Source organism: Girardinichthys multiradiatus, chromosome 20 (assembly GCF_021462225.1).
Source record: "Girardinichthys multiradiatus isolate DD_20200921_A chromosome 20, DD_fGirMul_XY1, whole genome shotgun sequence".
Classification (NCBI taxonomy): Eukaryota; Metazoa; Chordata; class Actinopteri; order Cyprinodontiformes; family Goodeidae; genus Girardinichthys; species Girardinichthys multiradiatus.
In genome coordinates, this window is record NC_061812.1 from 2,701,377 (window position 1) to 2,719,806 (window position 18,430).

Sequence of the window (18,430 nt, forward strand, 5' to 3'; positions counted from 1 at the left end):
CCGTCTGTCCCCCATACCATCTCCATCTTCTCTACTTTCCTTTTTATCCTCTCCTCTTCTTCTCCATTTGTCTTTCATTTTTCTGTCCTTTCTTTCCTGCCCTCTGATTGGCTGCCTCGTGGCACCGTGCAACCCCCCCTCCCCAGACTCCGAGCTCAGCCTCGAACTTTCTGGTGAATCCCCAGTTCCCGGTGACCCCAGTGAGCCCATCGTCCCACTGACCCAAAAGGAGATCCAGGGCATTCTGTGGCGGGAGGAAGAGGAGCACCGTCAGGAGGAGGAGCGTCTGAGGAAGAAGGACGAGGCCAGGAAGAAGAGACGGAGGGAAAGGAAGGAGCAGGAGGAGAGGCAAAGGAAGATGATTGAAGCGAGGAGGAGGGAGGAAGAGGAAGCTCTAAGGCTGCAGCTGAAGAAAGAGGAGGAGGAGTGGAGGAGGCAGATAGAGGAGGTGGAAGAGAGGAGGCGCCAGGCGGAAGAGAGCATGAGAGAAGAGGAAAAAAGGATAGAGGAGGAAAGAAGAAGACAGGAGGAAGAGGAGCAAGAGAAGGAGGTGAAGGAGGAGGTAGAGGTGTGGCTGAGGGGTGATGTGTTCCAGATGCCTCCAAAAAAAGAAGAGATCCTCCCATCCTCCTCCTCGCCAATCCCGACGCCACCTGCTGCAGCACATGAGCTAAAGGAGGGGGAACCAGGAGAGGTGGAGGAGCATGAGATGGAGGACATTGAAGACGAGGAAGAAGAGGTGGGCAGCAGAGGAAGCCTCCCTGCAGGATGTGACATCTCTGATGTTACTGTGACCTGTGAGAACGCCAAACTGATCCACTTCCCTCCTTTGAGCGTCCCGGAGCTCAAGTCCCTCAGCCTGGAAGGTGAGTCGGTTACACAACCAGATGGACAACCAGAGGGAGACACACCAGGACAACTAGAGTGGCAACTAGAGGGACAACCAGAGGGAGCACAGGGGGGACAATCTGAGGGACAACTAGACAGGCAACCAAAGAGACAACCCTAGGGACAACCAGAGGGACAACTAAAGGGGAACCTAGAATAACAACCAGAGGGACACACACAGGGACAACCAGAGAGGAAAACAAAGGGGCATATAGAACCAGACAAATGGAATCAGAAATAAAAGACTGAATTAAAAACAGACAGGGGACTGGACCTGCACACAGAAGCACAAAACAGACACACAACAAGCACCAGAAACACAACTAACAGAAATCAGTCAGACAACTGTCCACAGAACCAGAAGGTCATTAGGGACGCAGTCAGGGAAACCAAACCACAGACCAGAGAGACAAGCTGACACAAAGACACCAAAGCAGGCCAGGTGAAACAAATGAATGAACAGACAACCAGACACACCAACAGGAGACACAACCAGACGGAGACAGTACCACAAACAGTGAGACGAAAAACCGGACACAATCTTTTCACAGCGATATCAATTTCTTAGATTTGTTTTACCGCGGTGAAAGGAACCTTTTTTTAGCCGTTGTTAAAAAATAAACATTCATGTTCTGTATCTTAGAAACATATCTGGCACAAAACCCTGCAAACATATATCTATAACAATGAGCACAGAACCCAACAGAACTAAAAGCACACAACCAGTTAGTTTGTTCCAACATGTACTGGTTGATCCTGTAACCCACATCATCCAGTCCCAGCAGTCGAAACAGGAACGAAGTGAAGGTAATAAAACCAGCAGCAGAAAATGATTGTCTCAGAAACATGAAGATCTGAGGCCAACTTGATTTCCCACAATTCATCTTACGGTGGACATTTTAAAATAGATGCAGCTTCATTTGTTTGTGGAGTCGGTTGATATTAGAATTTGCAGGCAATCCCACCTAAAACCATGTTGAACTTAGACGTTAATTTTACTCAGCATGGAACTACAACAAAAATAATACTCTATGATCTGAGCAGGGCATTAAACTGTCATTTAGAACTACAAACACCAGAAACACAAACTAGATGCAAACACAACTCGGTAGAATCTGCCTTGCATCTCATGATCAGGGCAAATGAGTTTATTGAAGCAGGAAATGGCATCATTAAGCTACTAGATGTATTAGAAACACAAAGAACAAACCAACTACAACTTCATGTTCTTTATGTGGACTACAACTATTTTATTCTGCAGGAAACAACATCAGCAGCATCCCAGCAGGAGCCTTCAACGGCATTCCCAACCTGGAGTGGATCAACCTGAAGAAAAACAAGCTCACCTCTGCTGGGATTGATCCCAAAGCCTTCACAGTAAGACGTGCGGTTCAGACCACTGTAGGCCCTCAGACTGCATCTATTTCTCTGTGATCACAGGTTGTCTGAAGGCCTATAGATCAGACCTGCTGGAGTGTAATAAACCCAAACATGAACATAAACTCTTCTGGTTTCATAATAACTAAATATATGCTTGACATAGTGAGGATCTAAAGAGCTGACAACTATAACTACTATTAGACTTTCATTTAAATTGTTCCCAGTCTGACCAGTCTGTTTGTTTCAGGCTCTAAAGACGCTGAGGCGTCTATACTTGGATGAGAACCTTCTAGATGCGGTTCCTTCTGACCTTCCCTCCACACTGCAGGAACTGAAGATCAATGAGAACAAACTGAGAGGAATAGATGAAAACAGCTTCCAAGGTACAGAGATACTATACTGGCAGGCAATTCCAGAATCCAATACAACCATCAGTTTTTCTAATGGGTTTCCTCCACTCACAGAGGTATAGACCTTCCCTTCTCAACAGTCGGGTTCCCTCTATATCCACTGGTCAATGTAGATGTGTAACAGGCTACCAGCTCCAGTAAAATACGACCAGTTTTACAAAAAGAAGCCAAAACGAAGTAATCCTTGTGGCCAGGAAAACTGCTCTGAAAGAGTAAAGGTGTATATAAAAAGTCCTCAGTATTGTTTGCAAGGTGAGGACATCATGGAGGCACTGCAGCAGTTTACACTCTAGCATAAAGCAGTTAGGAGGAAGCTTCTTTAGAGCCCCTTTTCCAGCTTTACCTATTCTGCTCGACTTGACTCACTTCAGTTTCTAGGGTTTTCCATTGGGTACTGGTACTGGTACAACACCACAACACAGTGGTCCAAAGACAAGGTTCAGATATTTTTCTGCTGATGAAGAAATGCAGAGGGAGCTAGACGATAGTATGTCACATAAAAATAACATCACGTTACTCTTGGGGCCGCCAAAGCTGTCATAGAAAACAACCCGAACCATGTAGAGTGGATCAGAGCCAAGGGGAGTTGTGCTGGTACTGATAGAGAAGGAGCCACAAGTCTGAGGCCATGATCCTCAGCTGGAAAAGGATGGACCATCACCTCCAGGTTAGGATTGAGTATCTCCGGGTCTTGTTCTAAAGTAAAGATAGAACAAGTGGGACATTGGGAGGTAGGAGTGGGGCAGCCTGTCCAGTAAAGCAGACTCTGTACTGGTCTGATGATGGAAGAACTGAAGTCAATCTATGGTAACGGCCAAAGGTACGAGACGCCAAACTCCAGTGGCTGAAAAGAGCTTCCTTTGCAGGGAGGCCAGACTATTTAGGACAGGGACAGGAGGTCAGACCCATGACCTGCTGGAGAGTAATATTTTAGGGTTGGTTCAGGCATGCCTTCCAGATGGGTTGAAGAAGACAACCATGTTGCTCTCAAGCTGGTCTAAAACCCAGTCTGTTTAGCTAATTAGATACTTCTCTCTCACCTATTATGTGTAGGAGATGCTGCTTTTAGAGCAGAAATCATTTAACCTGGCAGGTTCTGTTCTGTGACTGCCAGTTTATGTCTACCTTTTAAAAAATGGGACCTGTGCTGTTAGACATGGATCTTGTACTCATTGTCTAAAATCGAGCTTGCCAGTGATAAAATATCCCATAATTTAGTCAGATTTTCACACTGATCACTTAAATTCAAGGCAGTCTTGATTTCATGAGGTCCTTCAGTCTAATGAGGTTGGATCTCAGCTCCCAGACTGCAGGAAATAACTCCAAAGAGTTCAGATATTTAGATCTAACAGACTGCGCAGCTCGGTATATTAAGGCTGTTTCAGACGGGTTCTGGTTGCTGTTTAGTGTTCTTTAGTTATTCACAAATTATCCGGTGTGTTGGACCTGATGAGTCCTATTCTAATTTTTTATTTTTTTTAGCTGAACACAGTTCTTCATCCTGTTTCAGATCTGAGCAACCTGGTAATTCTGGAGCTGGAGGGGAATCTGCTGAGTGAAGGGAACGTCGACCCGCGGGCTTTTGCACCTCTGATCCAGCTCTCCTACTTCAGACTGGGCAGAAACCATTTCCGCACTGTTCCACAGGGTCTTCCCAAGTCACTGCTGGTATGAAGTATAACGTCTCCTCATTGGTTCAATAAGCAACGTTCAGAATGTGAAACTCTACGGGGCGAACTGAAACCCAGTCTTGACTAGATTCACCCATGACATGAGAGCAGGCGATGCTTGTTTGTCTTTTCAGTTTTAGGAGTTTATTTTTCCACCTGCTAAATATCAAACTGGTGACTCCAGGTCAGGGGTCGGTTTCTGGGTCACAGAGCCTGGAGGAGTTCAAGTACCAGACTGATAGCACTATGGACCAGAGGAGAGATAGATAGAGAATGATCAAGTCTTCATCTGCAGTAATGAGATGTTTCTCTGGTCTTTGGTGGTGAGAAGGAGCTTAGGTGAAAGAGGAAGCTCTGGATTTACTTCTCCATCTATGTTCCACCCCTACAGTAAGAGATATGGGTACAGGTGGCTGAACTGAGCTACTTCTGTAGGGTGACTGGACTCTGCCTTTGTGATAAGGTGAGAAGCTTCATCCAGGAGAAGCTTGGTGTAGAAGTGATGCTCCTCCACAATGAGAGGAGTCAGCTGAGCAGGTTCAAGCATCTGATTAGGACATCTTATGGGGTCATTGCTTTTGGGCAGAGTCAGAGGAGACTCTGGGTTCAGACGCAGAACCCTCTTAGATGGATGGACGGGGAGAAAGTTTTTCTGACTTGGTAGACATGAGTCCATGGGTTTATTTGATGCACCTAAGCAGTGTTTCTTAGCCCTGGTTCTTAAGGCCCACAGTCATGCTTTAGATGTGTCTCTGCTCCACCACACCTGGTTCACATGATTCCTTGACCTCTTCAGCCTTATAATCACCTGCTTATTTAAGCCAGGCGTGAGGCAGCAGGTAAACAACTAAAACATGCAGGTCAGTGGGCCCTGAGGACCAGGACTGAGAAACAATGACCTACAGGTTCAGTACTAACAAGAGCTGTCCGTCCATCCTTCGGAAAAGCTTTTTTTTTCAAGGAACCTTCAGAAGAAGTTTCTGGTCATTGCTGGTGACTCCTGAAGATACATTTACCAAGTCTGGTTGATCATATTTAAACAAAACTAAACTGTAACCGTTATCCAAAGTAAACCAGAGTGGGTTTCAGTTATTGGAGTTTCTGGGTTTTTGTAACTCCTTCAACAACCAGAACCGATTGTTTTGGAACCATACTGCTAGCAAAACCTAAACCTCTGTGGTTCAGAAGGTCCACAAATCTCTTTGCTGACAAATGCATTATAACAGAAGAACAAAGAAACTCAAATGATTCTTCAAATTTACAAAAACAAAATAACACTGATCATGTTTTAAGAAGCTCATTCAGCTGCTTCCCGCTCTGTAAAAGCAAAGATGGTTCTTCTTCTCTGATGTTTAATTTCTCATATGTGGGAAACCGACCTAACCAGATAATTACAGCCTCTGGTTAACCACAGAGAGGGTAGAGTACCAGCGGAGTGCTGCCGGTAGTGATCCATTCTGGAGACTAAGGGAAGCTGAACACACCGTCAGCACAGAACCACACACCCTCTTCATATGTCATGAATCAGAACCAGGTCCAGCAGTAATATCTGACAATTGGCTCTGAAGTTTAACTTTAACTGAGTCAACACATTAACATTGAAACTATAACAACGCATCGAACGTTTCTTTCTTCTCCTACAGGAGCTGTACCTGGAGAACAACCTGATCGAGGAAATCTCAGAAACTGTTTTTAATCGGACCACAAACCTGAACCTGGTTTCTCTGAGACACAACAAACTGGACGAGACCAAGATCGCCCCCATGGCCTGGTTCAACCACAGGTCAGACCCAAACAGAACCATCATTTTCAGCCGTGACCCTCCAGGATAAAGGTTTCAGTTTGGTTTAGTCAGGACATTAAAGCATAATCTGTCTTCTTCCATCTTCTGCAGGAACTTGGAGTCCATTGACTTGTCACATAATGAACTTTACCTGGTTCCATCCTACCTTCCGAAGTCTCTGATCCACTTAGTGCTGGTGGGAAACAACATAGAGAGGATACCCGGTAGGTTAAAGGAAAACAATGAGAATCATTTAAAAGGAACAGTTTGGGAACCACTGCTGTACTGGTCCATCATAAGAAAAATAGAAGATGTGATTTATTTGTCTGACAAGAGAGGGCAAGTTACAACAGGGGCAAAATAAGCAAGAGATCTGAGGTACTGAGGAGAACTTTAGACAAACTGAGGCTCAGTGGGTGAAGAGAGAGCTGCAGCAGGATGATCATTTTCTTCATTCATCTACAAAATAAACAACCTGAATTTCCTTTCCGTTCCTCCATAGGTTACATCTTCGCCCACATGGATCCTGGTCTGGAATACCTCTACCTTTCCTTCAACAAGCTGGATGGAGAGGGAATCGAACCGGAGTCGTTCTTCGGCGCCTATCACTCCATGACAGAGATGTGCCTGGACCACAACCAGCTGGTCCATGTCCCGCTCGGAGTCAGTGAAATGACCAGCTTACACCTCCTCAGACTGGACAACAACAGGATCAGGTACAGAGCCAACATCTACAGAGTCTTTTTACTCCACATGTACCGACAGCACGCCTTCCCACTTTAATCCAGTAAGACCAGCTGAACATAACAGAGCCTGACTCGTTCATCGCTTCCAGCCAGACACCATTAAACTGTAAGTTCACTGGATGGAGGGTTGCCTTGACAACCAAAAACCAAATAAGCTGTTTCCACCTGAGAGTCTCATCTCCTCACCCAGAGAAGCTGAAGAAGCTTCAGAGCTCAGAGTAAAGGAAATAAATTACAGGGAGGCCGATTTTTCTCCAAAACTAAAATGTTTGAACTTTTCTTCAGTGGATGCATCACTAAACCCTTCCACATACTTGGAATACGTTACGATGTCACCAGGTGACCATGAACCCATTCAAGTGCTGGGTAAATGCTTAGAAGAAATCAATGCATGGATGGGCCTAAATTATCTTCAGCTGAATCAAAACAAAACTGAAGTAATAATCTTTGGACCAAAGGAAGAGCGTTTAAAAGTTAGCACAGAGCTTCAGGTAATACAGCTAGAAACCACCAGTCAGGCTGGAAACCTGGGTGTAGTGATGGACTCAGACCTGAACTTTCAGAGGCACATAAAGGTAGTAACTAGGTCGGCCTTCTATCACCTAAAGAACATCTCCAGGATTAAAGGACTAATGTCTCAGCAGGACCTTGAAAAACTAATTCATGCGTTCATCTTTAGTAGAATTGATTACTGCAACGGTGTCTTCACAGGTCTGCCTAAAAAGTGGATCAGACAGCTGCAGTTGATCCAGAACGCTGCTGCCCGCATCCTCACTAGAACTAAGAATAGTGGAGCACATCGGCCCGGTTCTAAAGTCCCAACACTGGCTCCCTGTAGCTCAGAGAATAGACTTTAAAATACTTCTGTTAGTCTATAAATCACTGAATGGCTTAGCACCAAAATACATTACAGACTTGTTGTCAGTGGATCAACCATCCAGACCTCTCAGGTCTTCTGGCTCAAATCTACTCTGCAGAACCACTATTCTCTCTTTTTTTTTTATTACCTCTGTTTGATTTTCTGTATCATTGTAATGTTTTTCCTTATGTACAGCGCCTTGAGTGCTTTGTTGCTGAAAAGCGCTAAATAAATAAACTTGACTTGACTTGAAATGGCTGTAGTAAGATCTTCAACACTCCATCAGCAACAATCTCCACAGAAGCATCAGTCTTCTCCCAGTGGGGAGGAGTTTGGGAGCTCTAGCAACATGCAGGGATGGCGTTAAATGTACTTCCTGTTAGCTGTTAGAGCAAAGTTACACCAGTTCCTGTTACAGTACGGGCTTTACTGGACCACCCCCAGAGTGAGATGTGCAGATTAGTAGATATGTGCTTGTGAGGAAGACATGGGCTGTGAACAACCTTGCAGCCCCCGCTGAAGCATAGAAAACAGCTGTAGGTATGTGGATGTTCCCATCAGCAGATAACTACCTCCTCCTGCTGCAGAGTCCCTTTAATCAGGACTGAATCTCTGACTGAGGAGCAGGCAGCTCATACTAGATGAAGACCCAGTAGCATAAATGTATTTATTAGTAATGCTATACTACAACACCCCCAATCAAGAAGGTTTCGTACATTTGAGAGAAGCTGACTTGAGAAGTTTCCCAAATGCCAAATACCAGATTCAGAATAATTTTTTTATCAGAAAATTTAAAAGACAATCCTGACAGACAAAATGTGAATGTTGGGAAAAAGTAAAACAATAAAATGAGAGATGTTTAAAGTATTTTCTTGTGGGAAATCTGAAGAAAATAGATCAGTGGAACAAAAAACAGACTGCAGACAGAGCAGTATGAGTAAAGAAGGGGGAAGAGTCAAGCAATCCCAGACATTTATATGATATATTATAAAATATTTTATATTAAAGTGAATTTAACCACATCTTTGTGCTGGAACTTCCAGGAGCATCCCTGAAGAAAGCATCTGTGACCCGGACCACCATGAGGAAACAACTCTGGTTGCAATAAGGATGGAAAACAACTACATTGATCCCAAGAAGGTGTCACCATCAGCCTTCTCATGTTTACGTTCTGCCTCCGGGGTGGTCTTGAAACCTCAGAAAACCATCTGAGCAGAGGATCCATAGAACCAGAGACTAACAGACATTTGTTTTACACACCGACGTTTAAAGATTTTGGTTTTGAATCAGCAGAAAGAAGAAAGAACGTTCCCTCAGAATCACCTGATGTTCAGGAACAACATGACAAGATGTGATTTACCGTCTGGGAGAAAGAGCTTTTCTGATCTGTTTGGACTTGGACATTGTTACAAGTTGTGAGTAACATTTTCTGCCACTCAGCCCCTCCATGACGTTTTGGGTTTGGTAAGTGGTTCCGTTGGGTCATATGGACCACCTTTGGCTGTTAGACGATGACAGAACTCCTCCAGGCTTCAGAAACCAAACACATCTGTCTGCTTTGGTAAAATGTAAAGCTCTGTAAAATGGAAAGAATCCTTCCTTCGAGGCTGTAAAATACTAATAAAAAATGGAAAGAATTTCACTGCAGTGGGACTAGAGCACATTATTTTCTACAACCTCAGCAGCTTCATGTTCTGAACTCTTTCTTTTATTAAAGCTAAAATGAGGTGAGGTGTGGGAAGTGTTCTTTAGACTCCCTGAATTACAGATTTATATGACATTTAAGGATCAGGTCAAAACATGTTCAGCAGCAGAGTTAAAGGCTTCAGGAGACAGAGAAACAGTAGCTGTCAGGACATGCCGCTTCATTTTTGTTTCTGTTCAGTCAATAAGACAGACGGGACAGGTTCTGGTGGGCTTAAAAAGGGATTTATAATTTATATGCAGTCAAGGGAAAAGGAACGTTTCCAGAGTGATCAACTCTGTAAAAGCAAAGGTTTGCTTTCTTTACTGCTCTGCAGCATTCAGGTGAGTTAACACGATGTCAAGAAGAAAAGAAATCAGTAATGACCTTGAAGAAGCAGCTGTTGCTGCCAATCGACCTGTGAAGGGTTATAAGGTCATCTCCAAACAACCTGAAGTCCATCATCCTATAAAGAGGAAGATTCTTCCCAAGAGGAAAACATCTCAGACAGCTGCCGATCTTCTCAGGAGTGGACGTCCCAGCAGATTCAGCCCAAGGTCAGAGAGTGAAGCTCAGAGAAAGAAGCAGAAACCAAGAGCTCCATCTCACTCTTCAGGCCTCAGTAAGCAGGTTAAAGGTTAAAGGTCATGACAGTACAGTTAAAAGTTAAAATCTGAACCAGTCTGGCAGTTTGAAAGGGTTAAAGGAGAAATCATATTCTTTCTAAAAACAAGATGGCAGCAGGTGTTACGTTTACATAGCTGCATCTGGATGAAGGAGAAGACTTCTGGGACAATGTCCTCTGGACAGATGAGACCAAAGTAGAGATGTTTGACCATAATGGACAGAACCATGTTTGGAGAAAATCAAAACCAGCAGTAGAGGTACATCTCAATAAATAGTAGTGAAAAAGATGAATATTTTCACCGATTTCAGAAAAAAAAACTCATATTATTGATTCATCACACATTTTCAGCCTTTATTTCTGTTAATTTTGAAAATCATGGCTTACAGATAATAAACCCAAATTTCAGTGTCTCAGAAAATTACATCAGAACAATTATAAAGAAATGTATAAATGTTATGTAATGTAACGACCATAAAATGGCCTAGACAGTCATGAGGAAGACTGATGACTGGACAGACACACAGAAGACAGTCACTGACACCCTCCATAAGGAGGGGAGGCCACAAAAGTCATTGCACAGAGGTATGTAACCAAGAATCTTCTCAGAAAGTTGAGTGGAAGGAAAAAAGTGTGGTAACAAAAGGTGCACCATCACCAGGGCTAGCTGCAGCCTTGAGAGGATTGTCAAGCAAAATCCATTCAAGAATTTGGTGGAGCTTCAGAAGGAGTGGACCAAGGCTGGAGTCAGCTCATCAAGATCAACTACAAACAGAGGGGTCCTACACCTGGGCTACAAGTGTCTTACCTGGACTGAGGAGAACAAGAACCGGAGTGTTGCTCAGTGGTCCAAAGTCCTGTTTTCAGATTAAAGTAAATTCTACATTTCCTTTGGAAATCAAGGTTCCAGAGTCTGGAGGAAGAGTAAAGAGGAACAGAATCCACGTTGCTTGAGGTCCACTATGACGTTTCTACAGTCACTGATGATTTGGGGTTCCACGTCATCTGCTGGTTCTGGTTCACTGGGTTTTCTAAAGTCCACAGTCAACACAGCCATCTAGTAGGACATTTTAGAGCTTTTCATGCTTCCCTCTGCTGACAAGCTTTATGGAGATGCTGATTTTATTTACCAGCAGGACTTGGTACCGGCCCACAAAGGTACCAAAAGCTGGTCCAGTGACCGTGGTGTTACTGTGCTTAACTGGCCAGCAAACTGAGCTGAACAGAGCCCACAGAGAATCTATGGAGTATTGTCCAGAAGAAGATTAGAGACACCAGAACCAACAATTCAGATGATCTGAAGGCATCGATCAAAGCAACCTGGGCTTCCTGAACCCCTCAGTAGAACCACAGGTTGATCGCCTCCATGCCACGCTGCACTGATGCAGTAATTTATGCAAAAGGAGCCCAGACCAGGTACTGAGAACAGAGAAATATAATATTTAGAAGATGGACATTTCTGTTTAAAATATCTATTTTTACTGATCTTTAATATTCTAATTTAGTGAGACACTGAATATTGGGTTTTTATTCTCTGAAAGCCAGAATCATCAAAATTAAATAGAAATAAAGGCCTGAAATATTGCATTCTATGTGTGATGAATCTATATAATATATGAGTTTTACTTTCTGAAGGAGGTTCTACAAGCTGCTAAAGGATGTTCTACAGGCAGCTGAAGGAGGTTCTAAAGGCAGCTGAAGGAGGTTCTACAAGCTGCTGAAGGAGGTTCTACAGGCTGCTGAAGGAGGTTCTACAGGCTGCTGAAGGAGGTTCTAGAGGCTGCTGAAGGAGGTTCTAGAGGCAGCTGAAGGAGGTTCTACAAGCTGCTGAAGGAGGTTCTACAAGCTGCTGAAGGAGGTTCTACAGGCAGCTGAAGGAGGTTCTACAAGCTGCTAAAGGATGTTCTACAGGCAGCTGAAGGAGGTTCTACAGGCAGCTGAAGGAGGTTCTACAAGCTGCTGAAGGAGGTTCTACAGGCTGCTGAAGGAGGTTCTACAGGCTGCTGAAGGAGGTTCTAGAGGCTGCTGAAGGAGGTTCTAGAGGCAGCTGAAGGAGGTTCTACAAGCTGCTGAAGGAGGTTCTACAAGCAGCTGAAGGAGGTTCTACAAGCTGCTGAAGGAGGTTTTAGAGGCAGCTGAAGAAGGTTCTACAGGCTGCTGAAGGATGTTCTACAGGCAGCTGAAGGAGGTTCTACAGGCTGCTGAAGGAGGTTCTACAAGCAGCTAAAGGATGTTCTACAGGCAGCTGAAGGAGGTTCTACAGGCAGCTGAAGGAGGTTCTACAAGCAGCTGAAGGAGGTTCTACAGGCTGCTAAAGGATGTTCTACAGGCAGCTGAAGGAGGTTCTACAGGCTGCTGAAGGAGGTTCTACAAGCAGCTAAAGGATGTTCTACAGGCAGCTGAAGGAGGTTCTACAGGCAGCTGAAGGAGGTTCTACAAGCTGCTAAAGGAGGTTCTAGAGGCAGCTGAAGGAGGTTCTACAAGCTGCTGAAGGAGGTTCTACAGGCTGCTGAAGGAGGTTCTAGAGGCAGCTGAAGGAGGTTCTACAAGCTGCTGAAGGAGGTTCTACAGGCTGCTGAAGGAGGTTTTAGAGGCAGCTGAAGGAGGTTCTAGAGGCAGCTGAAGGAGGTTCTACAAGCAGCTAAAGGAGGTTCTACAGGCTGCTGAAGGAGGTTCTAGAGGCAGCTGAAGGAGGTTCTACAAGCTGCTGAAGGAGGTTCTACAGGCAGCTGAAGGAGGTTCTACAAGCTGCTAAAGGATGTTCTACAGGCAGCTGAAGGAGGTTCTACAAGCTGCTAAAGGATGTTCTACAGGCAGCTGAAGGAGGTTCTACAGGCAGCTGAAGGAGGTTCTACAAGCTGCTGAAGGCGGTTCTACAGGCTGCTGAAGGAGGTTCTACAGGCTGCTGAAGGAGGTTCTACAGGCTGCTGAAGGAGGTTCTAGAGGCAGCTGAAGGAGGTTCTACAAGCTGCTGAAGGAGGTTCTACAAGCTGCTGAAGGTGGTTCTACAGGCTGCTGAAGGAGGTTCTAGAGGCTGCTGAAGGAGGTTCTACAAGCTGGTGAAGGAGGTTCTAGAAGCTGCTAAAATAGTTTCTATAGGCTACTGAAAGAGGTTCTAGAGGCTGCTGAAGGAGGTTCTAGAAGCTGCTAAAATAGTTTCTATAGGCTACTGAAAGAGGTTCTAGAGGCTGCTGAAGGAGGTTCTACAGGCTGCTAAAACAGTTTCTATAGGCTACTGAAAGAGGTTCTAGAGGCTGCTGAAGGAGGTTCTACAGGCTGCTAAAACAGTTTCTATAGGCTACTGAAAGAGGTTCTAGAGGCTGCTGAAGGAGGTTCTACAGGCTGCTAAAACAGTTTCTATAGGCTACTGAAAGAGGTTCTAGAGGCTGCTGAAGGATGTTTTACAAGCTGCTGAAGGAAGTTCTAGAGGCTCCTGAAGGAGGTTCTATAGGCTGCTGAAGGAGGTTCTAGAGGATATAGGTTATTTTTACCTTGATAAAAGCTAATGCAAAAGCTAAAGAAAAATCTGATTGGTGACTGGAAGATCTTAAACCAGTTTAAACTGGCCTGTGGTCCACCTGGGGCAGATTAGGACACACTCAGTTGACCCATGAGCTTAAAGGAGAACTGACATTTTGTTTCAGGAGATTACCTGATCTCCACCACTGTCTGGACATCCAGATTACATAAAGATTCCTGTTTTCAGATGATCACCTCCGGCCTCAGAGACGACGTGGAGCCAGTATGACAGATACAGAATGAGTCAGGAGAAAATGTGGTTCTGGAGCTGCATGCCAACCTAATCATAATATTTTCCTCAGCAAGCTTGAGGTCTGGGAATATTTCCTGAAGTAGCAGACATCTGAAAAGAAGACCACAAAAACCACGTTCCGGTTAACAGAACCTGAACATTTTAAGTAATCTCTGCAGAGAAAACACACCCAAAGGTAAAAAAGTATTAAACCAAGAGGCTGGAATATGTGGTAGGCTTTAGAAGATATTGACAGTCATCGTCACGGCATGTTTCAGCTGGAAAACCTTCAACAAATGAGCTGGAGCTCCGAGATTAAAGCTTTTCCCCTAGGAAAGAACTCGGCAGGGCTGCCAAAGGAACCAGCTGCTTTGCTCATTACATTCAGATATCAAAGACATGAAGGAAGAACCCAACAATCATCAGTCACATGACCTCATGGAAGCTCTGCAGGATGGAGAGCGAGCAACAAGAAATCCCAGCATCAAGCAGCTGATGTTTCGTCTGATAAAAACAATTAGGAAAAACTGGGTCCGTTCAGATCAATTCCCACGAGATACAAAAACAGCGTTCCCACGCTGCTTACTTCCTTTCTACTTTTTTCTAATTTGGGAAGTTTACATTTAACTTTGAGCAATATTAACACCTGTGTTTAATGTTTAATGTAAATCAGTGTAGACATTTAGATGGTGGCCAGGCTGTGTTTGAACCTCATTCATCCAACAGGTCCAGCAGAGCTCCTCAGGGTGATCTTAAATCGTTCCAGGACCAGGTATATAGTCCCTCCAAAGAGTTCTGGGTCCATCCAGGAGTCTTCATCTGATGAATGATGTCCAGGAAGCATCCAGATAAGATAATCAGACCTCCTCAGCTCCTTTTGCAGTGCTGGTCAGGAGATATGGACCAGCATGTTTCTTCTGACTGGAATTAATGTTAATGTTTTGAAGTGGCTGTCAGACTCGAATCTGACAGAGAATCTGTGGAGGGATCTAAAGATTAGGGTGATGGTAAGGAGGCCTTCCAACCTGAAAGAGTTGGAGCTAATCACCAAAGAAAATCATCTATATACCAGAGGAAACCTGCAGAAAGCTGCTCAGCTGTTCGATGAAGGGTTTCATTGCTGAGATGCCTATAAAGCTTTTTCCAAACAATGAAATTTCTAAATAATTAGAAATTCTTTGTTAAAATGTGAACTTCTTTGGTATATTTCTAAAAACTGATCATCATTTTCCACAGTTTTATTATCTTTTGAGAGACGCTCCACTTCTCATCTCCTGCCAGAAACAAATTTCTTGGCAGAATAAAAATATTTCACAATCTAAATCTCCCAGGGGTATGAATAATTTTGGGCTTAACTCTAAGACGTGGAGCTTCATCATCTTTTGTCAGCTCAGAGAACACCTGCTGCTGGGTTCTTCTGATCAGGATACCTGCTGGATGTCTCCCTTTGGAGTTGTTCCCATCCCAGAGTTCCCTGAAGGAACAATGTAACGGTTCTGGGTTAGGAACACCTTGTATTCTCCAAGGAGGAGCTGGAGAAGATCGCTGTGGAAACGGATCTGTTTTCTCCAGATAGATGAGCTGAAGAAAATGGATGAACAAGGTATCTGAAATGTTTTTGGGCACTTAAGGAAAATGATTTGAAACTAATGTCCTCAGATTTTTAGCTTCAGCATAAAGGTAGAGACATAGAAGGTGACATCATTCTGGGCTGGAAAGATCTTTTGTTGGCAGAACTTCAGGGTCACACCTCTTTCAAAATGTTTCCTGGCACTAAAGACACAACAGCGATGAAGCAACTTCTTGGCACCACCGTGCAGCCGGTTGCCCCGGTGACTTTCAGTTTTTAAAAAGGTCCAGACGGAGGAAATTCTCCTCAGTCCAACAAGCTCGGGTCGCAGATGTCTGAAAGGACTGGAAACTATGAGATCCTTAGAGAGATCCTAACCGCCTCTCATCAGGAACGCAGATCATCACTCTTCAGGAACGCTGAAATTTTAAAACTGTAATTTCAACAATTACGCCATCATGTTTTTATTCTCTACCGCAAACCAGCTTCCCTCTGAGGGCCATTAAATTTACAGAAGTTCATCATCGAGAGGCGCAGCAGTCAGCTAACACTTCAAGCTTTGATCCTTTTACAGACAAAGACCCTGAACCCCAGCCGTCCTCCTCTTCATCCAGACAAGCATCACAAATGAGGATGTATGCAGCAAGGTTAGTGGTGCTGCGTGCTCAGAGAGGGACACAAAGCAGGTTTACATCAGGATCCAATCAGAACCCAGCCATGTTTGGGAAAAAGAACTGGCTCTGAGCAGCCGATTGTTTCAGCACACAACTATGGTGGTGAGGAACCCAGTCTGAGGTACTAACAGGGGAACCATAAGGGAGTTTTCTCTTACGTCCCAGATACCAGGAGCTTTCAGTGGTTTCATCAGACATTCTCAGAGGTGTGGGACCAAACTGAAACCTGCAGCTGTAGCTCTGTACGCAAACACTTCATATACAAGAACTACTGTCCTCCTAGTCCTTCCACAATGTGCCTGCAGATGGCGTCCTAAAGCCCCTCCTTTTATAACCTCAACAGTTTGTATGTTCTAAAGAAGTTTGACTTAAAAGCCAACATATGTCAACGTTTTTCATCTTTTCATGATTTAATTTTGTTAGTTTAGACATTTCGAGAGTAAGCAGAACAACTGACGGAGCTCATCTCCAAGATCCTGGCTGAACACATGTTCCCAATCACTAAACCTGGTGTGGAGACTCTGCTCTCCTGCTTCAAGGCTGGCATGAAAATGGAACAGACCCAGTCTTACAGTCTAAACAATTTTTTGTAGGATCTGAAATGAAAAATAAGGCGTTTATAGAGTTTATTTAGGTCCGGTCTTTCAGTATCTTTAACCCCAAATAAGAACTTCGAACAAAAATCACATAAATCTTTGCAGCCAAATGAAAAATTTACTCACTATCTCTACAACCTGAACCTTGCGTGTTCTGAACAGTAAATACCCGGCGAACGTGGAAGACTTCTTCGGGATAATTCTAACTAAACATTGTTCCTCTATGAAACGGTTTTGGTTTGAAGGAATCTCCTCAGTTTGCTTTTTGCTGCTGAAAACACCAGAAAACAGATTTGATTAAAGTCAATCAGTGGAGAACATGAGACGACGCTGAACTCTGCAGGCTCCTCGCGGATGAGATGATGTTTTAACCAGATCTTGGACGTTCTGGAAAATATGATTTCTTCTCCTAGAAGGTGCTCAGAAAACAGTCACTTCTATTTGTCAGACTGCCAGACCAGGCCCGGGTATTTAAATGGTCTGGCTCGGCAGTGAGCCGTGGCATTCCAGCTCAGCTCAGCAGAAAATACCGGCGCTGAAGGAAAAAAGGAACCCCAGCGGGAGCAAGGTCCTGCTAGCTTTTCCATTTCAGAGCGGAAACATTCATCTCTGCCTCAAACATAAAGCAAAGGGGCTTCCTGTTCAACAGAAAATAGTCTGATGCTTGGAAGCATTCTCAGTGTTGCTTCTGCCTCAGCTTTCCCAAACCTTCAAGGATCTGTCTAATACCTCCTTAAATCAGTGACTTCCCTGCTAAAATCAGTCCTGATGGCTGGGATAATGCCAGCTGTTCCCAGCACAGATTAAAAACACGTCAGGAAAGTTTTCCAGGTCTAGACGACAAAGAGCAACACAAAGACGTCCTGTGGTGATGTTCCTGCAGACATGACAGGAGGGCTGAAGAGAGCTCCTCAGGGCTCTGACCTTCACACAGACTGAGCTGAATTATGTTATGCTTTATGAAAAAACATAATTTATCTAATCATTATTCAACTACAACTGATTGGCCTTTTTCACTACCCTTTCTCAAGATAGTCAGTGTCAACAAACCATTAACAGGCTGCTCTGCAAAATGGGAAAGGCAAGCAAACACACCATCAGGGGTCGCGTTGACTAAATAGTTTCCGTTTTTTTCAGTTTTTTTAACCGGTGACGGAAAAATCCGAAGGCCATCTGCCATTATGATAGAATTCAATTCACACCCTGACCACTTGGTGGCGAGTTAGCAAATTAATTAGCTTGATGCAGGAAAAATCTCATGGCAGCGGGGCGTCCAACGTTTCCTCTAAAAGCCCAGTAATGATGATGATGTTGATAAAAGACACGAATCAGTTGATTCAGGAACAGGAAAATAGCTACTGACATAAACTCTGACCTAAACTCTTCTATTCAGCTTTAAATGTGCCGGAGTCAAATTCCTTGTTTATCTGTACAAACTTGGCAATAAAGGTAGATTCTAATTCTAAAACGACTGGAACTACGACAAACAAGGAGGAAGACCAACGTTTATTTTATCATCGCACTAATAAACTACAAGGGAGCTGCAGTCTCCATAACAACCAACAGATGTCTTTTCTGTCCTACCATCACAAACATAAACATGTAGTGCAACTTTTACTGTGCTCAGACTGAGCTTACGGTTATCTACAGTGGAGGATCAGTGATGCTGTGGGCCTGTTCCTGTTCCAAAAGGTCCTGGGAACCTTGTCAGAGTTCATATCTACATGGTCTCTTTGAAATACCAGAAAATAGGTCATCACTGGGTTTTTCAGCAGAATAATGGTTTAAAGCTAA

At 44.1% G+C, this 18,430-nt stretch overlaps 2 protein-coding genes across 8 annotated transcripts in view; one reads left to right on the plus strand and one right to left on the minus strand.

The window, feature by feature from the left end:
* Window positions 1–9,383, plus strand: part of ecm2 (extracellular matrix protein 2, female organ and adipocyte specific) — a 29,632-nt gene extending 20,249 nt beyond the window's left edge. For 3 of the 5 annotated variants that reach the window (XM_047346561.1, XM_047346565.1, XM_047346563.1), the window contains 8 exons: window positions 147–866; window positions 2,150–2,265; window positions 2,516–2,651; window positions 4,189–4,346; window positions 5,992–6,131; window positions 6,243–6,355; window positions 6,634–6,847; window positions 8,780–9,383. In XM_047346561.1, the coding sequence (XP_047202517.1) occupies window positions 147–866; window positions 2,150–2,265; window positions 2,516–2,651; window positions 4,189–4,346; window positions 5,992–6,131; window positions 6,243–6,355; window positions 6,634–6,847; window positions 8,780–8,948 (1,766 nt within the window). In that variant the 3' untranslated portion in view covers window positions 8,949–9,383. The remainder of the gene's footprint in view (window positions 1–146; window positions 867–2,149; window positions 2,266–2,515; window positions 2,652–4,188; window positions 4,347–5,991; window positions 6,132–6,242; window positions 6,356–6,633; window positions 6,848–8,779) is intronic. The other 2 variants (XM_047346564.1, XM_047346566.1) reach the window with 1 other exon arrangement.
* The window catches only part of LOC124856267 (centromere protein P), a 117,278-nt gene that overhangs the window by 22,359 nt on the left and 76,489 nt on the right, over window positions 1–18,430 (minus strand). The gene's annotated exons all lie outside the window — the stretch shown is intronic.